At 33.1% G+C, this 12571-nt stretch overlaps 1 protein-coding gene across 3 annotated transcripts in view; it reads right to left on the bottom strand.

Annotated features, from left to right (window-relative positions):
- LOC126747897 (moesin/ezrin/radixin homolog 1) overlaps positions 1 to 12571 on the bottom strand; it is an 86138-nt gene that overhangs the window by 55016 nt on the left and 18551 nt on the right. For all 3 annotated transcript variants that reach the window (XR_007664456.1, XM_050456867.1, XM_050456866.1), the window contains one exon: positions 11938 to 12117. Coding sequence is in view for 2 of the 3 variants with exons in the window: in XM_050456867.1 (XP_050312824.1) it covers positions 11938 to 12117 (180 nt within the window). In the remaining variant the exon portion in view is untranslated. The remainder of the gene's footprint in view (positions 1 to 11937; positions 12118 to 12571) is intronic.

A 12571-nucleotide genomic window follows, 5' to 3' on the forward strand; every position in this document is an offset into this window, starting at 1 on the left:
CACTTGATAGATAATAGATAAGTTATTTCCACTAACTCCATTACAGGCATACTTGGATCAGAATTGAACAATAAAAAATGTGCATTAAAATGAAACAATAACAGATTTCCTACAATTAATAGACAAGTGTCAAATCCCCTTGATGAAGAAGCTGAATTTTTGGCATACTGTTAATTGGACCAAAAGGGATCAGCCTCAGATTCTAATGAATGGAACTCGTCCAGTTTACATGGCATCAAGGATTTTAGGGGTTAAGACTCATCAGAATATCCCAGGGTTTGTACATTGGCAAGTACACCTTAATGTTCCCAATTATGATTATTGAAATGAATTGCAAAGAAAAAAGTCACTTGCTACCGCAGATATCCGTTTACTGGCCAATAAAATGTCCGATATTTGAACACTTTCAAAAGGAACTGCGTATCTGTGCGCATATATTTATATCTTAAAGTAAGACAGACTTAGAACAAATAGGAATTCTTTAAGGCTGCAAAAATAAAGTCTATATAAAGTTTGACCTCGAAAGGACGTACTTAGATGATGTTCGTCTATTAAAAAGACCGGTTCTAAATTTGTATTGATTCATGTGGTTTGACGAATTGTCGATGAATCATACCCAAGAATACCCGTGGAACAAGTGTGCATTCGAACCTTGTTAAGTCGTCGTTTTACCATGAAAAAAAAATAAAAAAAAAAACGCGACCGTTAATCAGCGTGGCAGTTCAGGGTTTTTTATGCAAGGAGATATTTCAATGGGTGATTTCTATAAACATGGGTCCGCGAATGCACAGTTTTCAAGATACAGGGTGATAATTTTTTTTCCCGTTGAAATATCTCCGTCTATTTTTCGAACACCCTGTATAATAAATCATTCATATATTATACTGCCCTAAACTGTGTCTAATAGTTCTAGTTGTCTATTAATTAATTTGAATTAAAAAATTGTTTAATTCAGATAATAATTTATGTATTCTGTTTCCAGGTTGTGTATAGGATAAGCGTTCAAAATGCCCAAACAAGTAAATACAAATTTCCTAAAATTATATGTTTTTACATATTTTATCCTCTAGTTCCATTTCTAATGTACATAAATTGAAAGAGGCTATTGCAAAATACAGTTCCAAACATCCGTACTTTAATCTGTGCTTAGGATTATATATATAAATATACATATTATATGTATATGATCCTTAAGTACATAAATGTACACCTCGGTGATATCTCAACAATTCACTCATAAGTCCCAAATCAATTTGTCCAATAGATTCTGAGTTATTATTATTATTATTATTATTATTATTATTATTATTAATTATTCCAATGAATGTTTATAAGCCTACTGGACCGTTTTAACACAGTCAAAGCACGCTAGAGTAACATTCAAATGTCTTGAGACGTGTGCGAACCGTTCAGACCTCCGTCCGACCTTATTATATATTTTCTGCAAGAATACTGTTTTTTTTTCAACAAATACCTTACCCCCCCACCCACCCCACACATTTACCCAGTAAGAAATTCTTTGGAAAAATCGCCATTTTTCTTCCATATTATCCAATCTAGTAACACTTTTTGTGTATTATATATTTATTAATATAAATATATAATTATATAAAAATTAAATAAATAAACTGTGTTATTATATTGGATTTCTTAATGGTAAGGTGTGTGGGGTGGGTGGGGGGCTAAGGGTAAGATTAATAAAAAATCATTTGTTTTGCAAAAAATAAGTGACTGTCCAATGAATGTGTGCAAGTCTACTGGATCGTTTTAACACAGTCAAGGCATGCTAGATTAAAACTCAAATGTCTTGAGACGTGTGGGAACCGTTCAGACCTCCGTGCGACCTTCGAACATCTATCAGAATCTTAGTTAATCGAAAATCTGCAAATTTGCTTTAAAATGGAGAACTATAGTGACTCAAGAGCCTGTAAAAGAAACAATCAAGAATTTATTCCAGGTAGTTGATGTTATTTAAGAAGATGATGTTAAAGTTGATTATAGTATGCATATTCCCTAAATCATTTCATCCAGTAGATTTTGAATTATTCACAATTTAGTGGGCAGGTGCTTGGGTATTGAATTATCTCGACAAAACTCTAAATATCTCAAAAACTACTCAACATATTTCAGTGAAACAAAAAGCGTTTTAATCATCGATGATCCCTCAACAATTCACCTTTAAAACCCAAATAATTTCGTCCGGTAGATTTTGAGTTATTCACAATTTATTGGAATGGCGCCTGAACCTTGAACCCCCTTGACAAAACACAAAATATCTCAAAAACCTCTCAACCTATTTAGATGAAATAAAAAGAATTTTAATCATCAGTGATCCCCCAACAATTCACTCATAAGTTCCAAATCAATTTGTCCAATAGATTCTGAGTTATCCACCCTTTAGTGGACAGGTGCTTAGTGTGACAGTTATCTTATATGATAGGTAGGCTTTGAAAAAAATAAATGACTGTCTAATGAACGTTTCCTAAGCCTACTGGACCGTTTTAACATAGTCAAGGCACACATTCAAATGTCTTGAGAGGTGTGTGAACCGTTCAGACCTCCGTCCAACCTTATTATATATTATTATATATTTTCTGCAAGAATACTGTTGTTTTATCAACAAAATCCTTGCCCCCCCACCCACCCCACACATTTACCCAGTAAGAAATTTTTTGGAAAAATCGCCATTTTTCTTCCATATTATCCAATCTAGTAACACTTTTTGTGTATTATATATTTATTAATATAAATATATAATTATATAAAAATTAAATAAATAAACTGTGTTATTATATTGGATTTCTTAATGGTAAGGTATGTGGGGTGGGTGGGGGGCTAAGGGTAGGATTAATAAAAAATCATTTTTTTGAAATAATTGCCTGAGAAAAAAATGCTGAAGAACTATTCATATTAAGAAGTTATATGCAACTTCCTGTAAGTAGGCTTTGAAAAAAATAAATGACTGTGCAATGAACGTTTCCAAGCCTACTGGACCGTTTTAACACAGTCAAGGCACACTAGATTAACATTCAAATGTCTTGACACGTGTGCGAACCGTTCAGACCTCCGTCCGACCTTATTATATATTATTGTGTATTTTCTGCAAGAATACTGTTTTTTTTTCAACAAAACCATTAACCCCCCACCCACCCCACACAACTTACCAGTAAGAAATTGTCTTCAAAATCACCGTTTTTCGTCCATATTATCCAATCTATTAACACAGTTTGTTTATTTAAATTTTATATAATTATATATCTGTATTAATAAATATATAATACACAAACAGTGTTATTACTTTGACACCCGTTCGAAGCTCGGACGGAGGTCTGAACGGTTCACACACCTCTCAAGACATTTGAATTTTAATCTAGCGTTACTTGACTGTGTTAAAACGATCCAGTAGGCTTAGGCACATTCATTGCACAGTCATTATTTATTTTTTTCAAAGCCTACTTACAGAAAGTGTTATACATCAGTTTAAAGAAAAAAAAAGATCTTTTCAATTTAGCAAAAAAAAAACAAAATGGCCGCCATAAGAAAAAAAGAAGTTGAGGATGGAATCTCAGAACCGAAACGTCGAAAATAAAAACTGAATTTAGGTATGCGTTGTCCTTAAAAAGTTGTCCTGATAATGTTTTTACAGATTTTAAAAATACGTTGAAATAAAAAAATACAGCCCTTTTTCAAAAATGCAACTTTTTGATTTTTTTCTTCAAATATTTCAAAATCGGAAAAAGATAAAATCGTTCTGAAAGCGGCACTTAATTGGTACAATATGTACACCCAATTTGGGCCACACTGTATACACATAATGTGTGTGTCCCACTTATTTACTCTCAAATAATAAGAGACAAACAAACAATATATTTTTGCTTTTTACAGGAACTCCTGGACTAAGAATTCTAATTTCTTTACTTGAAAAATTATTGTTACTGAGTTGATTGACATTCCGTACATTGTTTGGGCCCCGTAAATGAATCTGCTGCATTAATAAATAAATTGACAGGATTGGTGTAATAATAGGTGTAATAAGTTATCGCGTACCTACAAGTAGTATACTACTATTTCTGTGATTATTGTTTATTTACTGGTAAATTGAAAATACTCATTTTGTTATATATATATTTTTTTCCATTATTGTAAATAAACTGATTTGTTATTTATATTTATTATTATTATTTGACTGATATTTATGTAATGAACCTTTGGAAGTTTCCATTGGCATTCCGTACATTGTTTGGGCCCTTGAAGAAGCATTGATGTATTGAATATGATGTGTTTCATAACTTTCGGAAGTTCTTATTGATATTCTGTGATTTTTTTGTTACTTACAGGCACTTCTTGAATAAGAATTCCAATATCTTGACTTTTAGTGCATCGATTTTAGTCATTTTGCCAAAAAAGATTAAAAAAATCTTCAGACTAGTCTATAAATCAATAATTTCTAAATTTGGACTACTAAAACCCAAGATATTCACTTGCCAATAAGAGACAAAGTCTTTTTTGTCCTTACAGGCACTTGAATTCAATCTGAGTAATTCGAAACCTAAAACAGAACCATTAAACAAGGTTCAACATCTATTCCAAATCTGAACTTCATTGCCTATTAGTGTCTTAAACCTTTAACAGTCTTATCTAATAGGATCCTTCAGGGTGCCTAGGAGTTGAACCGCCCCATATTGTTGTTATGACAAGAATAATTTATTAATAACTCAGTGTTGAGTGCTACTAAGCGCCATACAATGTGTTACAGCCATGTGGGTGTCCCACTTATTTACTCTCAAACAATAAGAGACAAACAATATTCTTTTGCTTCTTACAGGCACTCCTGGACTAAGAATTCTGATATCTTGACCTTTAGTGCATCGATTTTAGTAATTTCTTCAAAAAAGACTAAAAGGGTCTTCAGACTAGTCCATTCATCAATAATTTCTAAATTTAGACTACTATAACCCAAAATATTCAATCGTCAATAACAGACGAAGTCTTTTGTTCTTTACAGGCACTCCTCGAATAAGAATTCCAATATCTTGACTTTTAGTGAATCGATTTTAGTAATTTTTTCAAAAAAGACTAAAAAAGCCTTCAGACTGGTCCATAAATCAATAATTTCTAAATTTGGACTACTAGAACCCAAGATATTCACTTGCCAATAAAAGACAAATTATTTTGCTTCTTACAGGCACTCCTGAAATCGGAATTCTAACACCATGACTTTAAAGCGATCATTAATCCATATTTTAAATCTTCGAAGGTACTATTCCCAAGGAAAGTTAGAATTTGGTGAAAAAAGATGCAAAAAAAACTTCCCCAACCAAAACAGCCCTAGCTACCTCAAGTTTTAACTTGAGGCTGACGTTTTTACCCTCAAATCTATCCTCAGGAATCCCACTATCAAGATGTAAAAAAAATATCCTAATTTTACTAACTTAAAATAATCGAATATTTGCAATTGCTCAATTACCTCTGCTACTACACAAACGTGACTCATTAAGGCGTGTGTTTATTTCTTTATACGCAAATAATAGTCTGTAGGCATTATAATGCCGTATTAGACGACTAATTTCTAAATATGTAAATAAACATGAAATGTGTATCTATAATTAGGACTGAGCTATATGCAACTTAACTTCACTCGGTACCAGTGAATTGACAATAGCACTAATACTTCTCGAAGGCTTTTGATACTGTTATTCATTAATTATTTTCCTAAATACATCTTTATTAATTAATCAACTTAAATATGGTGTCAGTTTTATTTCTGTTATAAATTGAATGATTTTCGTGACGCTTTAAATTGAAAAAACAAACACGACTAGACAATAAAATTAAAACTCGTTTTCTCAGTACATCTTTTGGTTTTTTTCACGTGCAACCTACGCAATTAATATCCCAAAATAGACTTGCAGATGGCCAAGATGTAAAATATTCTTCGTTTTAGTCATTAGAACTGACTCATCGGCTAAGAATGTTATATAGCAGCTAGTTTAATTACTCGATTAAAACTTACAACCTATCGATATAATAATAATGACGCGATAAGAAGGGTCACCAGTTTTCCTTTAATGTATTGAAATTTATTGGTAATCCGTACATGTGGCGCCACCTCGAAACATGAACGGACAGAACCGTCACTACAGTGTGGCGCCATCTAACTATTTTATTAAGCACACTTAGATTTATATGATTGTTTGTATTTAATTGTTATTCACCGTAGGAACTCGGTCACGGATAGAAAGGTATTCGTGCATAATGATGATGGTAATGATGATGACGCGGTGTCAAGGTTATTTATTGTCGCTGAAATAAGTAAAAATGTCGTTAACAACCGAGTGCAACCGTTTTTTATGCTTGAAACGTTTTATTGAAGCATAGTTAGAAGTAGACTACTCCCATAAGTCAATCCGTACATTGTTTGGATCAATCAAGAAAGGCCATTTCTTACCAAACAATTTCATATGAGAACGATTATTGTACCTCGAAAACTTGTTGAGTTAGAGACAATTTTGTCCACTAAGGTCCTGGAGCCACCTAATTTGAAGTTTTTAGAACCATATTGAATTACAAGATTTTTATGCATTAGCCGACATTTTTAATCATAACTTGGAAACTACTTGAGTTATTTTCATAATTTTTTTACATCTTGATAGTGGGATTCCTGAGGATGGATTAGAGGGTAAAAACGTCGGTCTGGCCTAAAAATTGAGGTAGCTAGGGCTGTTTTGGTTGAAGCAGTTTTTTTTGCTATTTTTTTCACCAAATTCTAACTTTCCTTGGGAATATCTTAAAAACTAGTGGGAATATTCTTAAAAGAGTTTTAGTGCAAGAAAGGCCATTTCGTACCAAATAATTTAATATGAGAACGATTATTGTACCTCAAAAACTTGTTGAGTTAGAGACAATTTTGTCCACCAAGGTCCTGGAGCCCTCTAATTTGAAGTTTTCAGAACCATATTGAAATTCAAGATTTTTATGCATTAGCCGACATTTTTGGTCATAACTTGGAAACTACTTAAGATATTCTCATAATTTTTTCGCACCACTATACTGTGATTCCTGTGGATGGATTTGAGGGTAGAAACGTCAGTCTAGGTTAAAAATTGAGGTAGCTAGGGCTGTTTTGGTTGGGGCAGTTTTTTTTGCTACTTTTTTCACCAAATTCTAACTTTCCTTGGGAATATCTTAAGAACTAGTGGGAATATTCTTAAAAGGGTTTTAGAGCAAGAAAGGCCATTTATTACCAAACAATTTCATATGAGAACGATTATTATACCTCAAAAATTTGTTGAGTTAGAGACAAGTTTGTCCACCAAGGTCCCGGAGCCACCTTATTTGAAGTTTTTAGAACCATATTGAAATTCAAGATTTTTATGCATTAGCCGACATTTTTGGCCATAACTTGGAAACTACTTAAGATATTCTCATAATTTTTTCGCACCACTATAGTGGGATTCCTGAGGATTGATTAGAGGGTAAAAACGTCGGTCTGGCCTAAAAATTGAGGTAGCTAGGGCTGTTTTGGTTGGCGCAGTTTTTTTTCACCAAATTCTAACTTTCCTTGGGAATATCTTAAGAACTAGTAGAAATATTCTTAAAAGGGTTTTGATGCAAAAAAGCCCATTTCCTACCAAACAATTTCATAAGAGAACGATTACTGTACCTCAAAAACTTGTTGAGTTAGAGTCAATTTTGTCCCCCAAGGTCCTGGAGCTCTCTTATTTAAAGTTTTCAGAACCATATTGAAATTCAAGATTTTTATGCATTAGCCGACATTTTTGATCATAACTTGGAAACTACTTAAGATATTCTCATAATTTTTTCACACCACTATACTGTGATTCCCGAGGATGGATTTGAGGGTACAAACATCAGCCTAAGTTAAAAATTGAGGTAGCTAGGGCTGTTTTGGTTGGGGCAGTTTTTTTTGCTACTTTTTTCATCAAATTCTAACTTTCCTTGGGAATATCTTAAGAACTAGTGGGAATATTCTTAAAAGGGTTTTGTTGCAAAAAAGTGCATTTCTTACCAAACAATTTCATATGAGAACGATTACTGTACCTCAAAAACTTGTTGAGTTAGAGACAAGTTTATCCACCAAGGTCCTGGAGCTACCGAATTTGAAGTTTTTAGTACCACACCCTTACCAAGTTATCATTAGCTTAAGTTCCTTGTTGTTGTAAAAAACCTTTCAACGTTTTGATTGACATTCTGTACATTGTTTGGGCACTAAATTTGGATACTAAATAATAACCTTGAAAAGTTCTGATTGTTGCTTTTCCGGTTCTATTGAACAAACGACCAGTTCCAGTCCATCATTTAAGACACACGGTGAGATCTTTGGAAATCAAAATTGTATACAAATAATTTTGCAGTCAAATGCCTTTGTGAGATCTATGAACCTTAGTGATATCAACATCAGTAAGCAGTATACCAGCATAGCAAAGTTTCTCGTATAAATACTTTCTTTTATGTCATACCTTGGTCTTAATTACACATAATTTACATATTTTGAAATTTGTCTAATATGGCATTATAATGCCTACGGACTATTTGCGTATAAAGCAATAAACACACGCCTTAATGAATCACGTTTGTGTAGTAGCAGAGGTAATTGGGCAATTGCAAATATTCGATTTTTTTAAAGTAAGTAAACATTGCATGGAACGTTTCAGCAAGAATATATAAAGAGGTAAGAGATTTAGGTAGGAAAAGCATGTTTCTTGAGTTAGTTAAGGCATTGGACACTGTGACACATCAATTTTTACTGAAGAAAGTGCCGGACATTACACTGTATACAGGGCACTTTTCATGAACTCTTTAAATTATGACGAACATAGTAGGTTCAAGTAGAACCTGGACAGAAACTTCCTATAAAGCATGACCTACATAAAGTGACTATAACTACAAATTTCCAAGCTATAGTGTGCCGAAAAGTGCAAATATCTTATAATATTAACATGAATGCAGCATGTCGTTCTGTATTAAGGCGTGTCTCAAAAATGTCATTCAGGAATCTTCAGGCCTTGGAGAGGGGTATAGTCAAATGGTTCTGATATATATATATATTGACTTCTCCAAGGCATTTGACTATGATCAAGCATGATTTATTTAGTACCTAATCGTTTGCTACCATACTGACATTTGAAAGAAAGTGCAATAAATAATCTAGCAACCAGTGCAATTGCTACATTTTAAATTAAAAATAAATTAAATTATTCCAGGCAGAACGGTTTATTTTTTTTTTGCTGTCGTTTCGTATTCGTATTTGACCGTCTTCAGGGGCAATTAATTAGCAAACCAAGTTATAATTAATTAATTAATTAATTAACTTATAAAGCAATCGATTACTTCAGGCAGTTGAGTAAACGTTGAATATACAGTAGTTAATTAACTAGTCTGGGCATTTGAGGCCTAATGCTAATTAAAGTGTCTGTAAATCTACAGCTCGACTGCCTGGAATTGTAAAATAATTTTAACTTGAACCTCAACTGTAAATTAATTAATTAATTATTCCAGGCACTACGAATTATTGAGGTCTTCAGAACGATATTGGAAATACAAAATTTTTATTTATTAGCCGCCATTTTTGGTCATAACTTGGAAACTAGTTAAGAAATTCTTATGATTTTTTTACCTCATGATAGTGGGATTCCTGAGGATGGATTTGAGGGTAAAAACACCAGTCTAGGTTAAAAATTAAGGTAGCTACGGCAATTTTGGTTGGGGCAGTTTTTTTTACTATTTTTTTCACCAAATCCTAACTTTCCTTGGGAATATCTTAAGAACTAGTAGGAATATTCTTAACAGGATGTTGGTGCAAAAAAGCACATTCCTTACCAAACAATTTCATATGAAAACGATTATTGTACCTCAAAAACTTGTTGAGTTAGAGACAAGATTGTCCACCAAGGTCTTGGAGCCCTCTAATGTGAAGTTTTTAGAACCATATTGCAATTACAAGATTTTTATGCATTAGCCGACATTTTTGGTCATAACTTGGAAACTACTTAGGATATTCTCATAATTTTTACGCATCACTATAGTGGGATTCCTGAGGATTGATTAGAGGGTAAAAACATCGGTCTAGGTTAAAAATTGAGGTAGCTAGGGCTGTTTTGGTTGGGGCAGTTTTTTTTGCTACTTTTTTCACCAAATTCTAACTTTCCTTGGGAATATCTTAAAAACTAGTGGGGACATTCTTAAAAGGGTTTTGGTGCAAAAAAGCACATTCCTTACCAAACAATTTCATATGAGAACGATTATTGTACGTCAAAAACTTGTTGAGTTAGAGACAATTTTGTCCACCAAGGTCCTGGAGCCCTCTAATTTGAAGTTTTTAGAAACATATTGCAATTACAATATTTTTATGCATTAGCCGACATTTTTGGTCATAACTTGGAAACTACTTGAGATATTCTCATAATTTTTTCGCATCACTATACTGTGATTCCTGAGGATGAATTTGAGGGTAAAAACATCAGTCTAGGTTAAAAATTGTGGTAGCTAGGGCTGTTTTGGTTGGGGCAGTTTTTTTTGCTACTTTTTTCACCAAATTCTAACTTTCCTTGGGAATATCTTAAAAACTAGTGGAAACATTCTTAAAAGGGTTTTGGTGCAAAAAAGCACATTCCTTACCAAACAATTTCATATGAGAACGATTATTGTACGTCAAAAACTTGTTGAGTTAGAGACAATTTTGTCCACCAAGGTCCTGGAGCTCTCTAATTTGAAGTTTTTAGAACCATATTGAAATTCAAGATTTTTATGCAATAGCAGACATTTTTGGCCATAACTTGGAAACTACTTAAGATATTCTCATAATTTTTTCACATCATTATAGTGGGATTCCTGAGGATGGATTAGAGGGTAAAAACGTCGGTCTGGCCTAAAAATTGAGGTAGCTAGGGCTGTTTTGGTTGGCGCAGTTTTTTTTTCACCAAATTCTAAGTTTCCTTGGGAATATCTTAAGAAACAGTGGGAATATTCTTAAAAGGGTTTTGGTGTAAAAAAGCACATTTCCTACCAAACAATTTCATATGAGAACGATTATTGTACCTCAAAAATTTGTTGAGTTACAGACAATTTTGTGCACCAAGATCTCAGAGCCAGCTAATTTGAAGTTTTTAATACCATATTGCAATTACAATATTTTTATGCATTAGCCGACATTTTTGGCCATAACTTGGAAACTACTTAAGATATTCTCATAATTTTTCGCACCACTATACTGTGATTCCTGAGGATGGATTTGAGGGTAAAAACATTAGCCTAAGTTAAAAATTGAGGTAGCTAGGGCTGTTTTGGTTGGGGCACTTTGTTCACCAAATTCTAGCTTTCCTAGGGAATATCCCAAGAAGTTTATGTATGCAATAATATTTTTGATTTTTAGTGTTATTAGATTACACTAAGGCTTTCGACACTTTAGGCTACCATTTGCAACAAGATGAATTGTTCGGGTTTTAATGCAAGGGCATTATTTAACACATAGAAAACAAAGGGTTTGTATTGGATCAAAGGTGTTTAATTAATTAATTAAACACCTTTGAACTGAGACGTTATTTTTTTGTTTAACCACCATATATCCATATTAGAGAATCAGTTATTGAGGTTTTAATGGGCGATATTTCAACACAATTATTGCATCTATATAGGGAACATAGCGACTCATAGTTGCTATACACTTACACTAATTTTGAAGCAATTACTGCACTTAACCTAGTTGCACCACTGGGTTAAAACAAGCTAATTTTCTAGCTGTATTCTACAAGAACATTTTCAAAAAAATAGCTCTACAATAATATAATGACAGGAAAAGGGTTCAATTTATAAAAGTAAATCTATCCTCTACTAATGATATATTTGGTTTAATCAGTAAAATTCACTAATTACTTCAAATACTGTAAACTATAGATGAAAAGAGTGTGGAAAACTTACCTTTCTGTACAACTTCACCCAGGTAAGATCCCCCTTGGAGTCAGTGTACTGAAGACCGAAGAACCAGACCTCCCTCAACCCGATGGTCTTGACCACTTGGTCAAAGAGCTGTTTTCCAGATGTCGACTGCTGGATGGCGAATTCCAGCTCCGCATCCATGGTCGTCACCCTTACGTTCATCTGGAAATAAATAAAATTTTGTTCAGCACCCTTTTTATTCACATAACTCATTCAGATAAGCTTAATCTGTTTGGTTTTAACTAACTGTCCATATTGCTAGCAGGTTTTTATTTTTTTTTTTAATATAAACCTAGTTTGATAAGTCTGTGTGCTGCTGGTGGAGTTAGTGTTAACTGGTGTGTCTTTTACTTTTTATTTTACTTGGCTCTAACTGTTTTAATTTTAAACTTTTTAACTTAATCTTAGTTCTAGTACTATCCTTAAGTAGACTACCTTATATTACTTATGTAATTAAAAGAGCAATAAATGAATTTGAAAAAATCGAGCTGTTGAAAGTCCCTTGTAAATATTACATAATTATAATAAGTACAATAGTATTCCGGGAGCCTCACTGTTTAAAACTGTCCAGATAGATAAACAGAAAGTGTCTAGAATCGTATATGATATACGTATA

This window comes from Anthonomus grandis, chromosome 20, assembly GCF_022605725.1.
Source record: "Anthonomus grandis grandis chromosome 20, icAntGran1.3, whole genome shotgun sequence".
Taxonomy (NCBI): domain Eukaryota; kingdom Metazoa; phylum Arthropoda; class Insecta; order Coleoptera; family Curculionidae; genus Anthonomus; species Anthonomus grandis.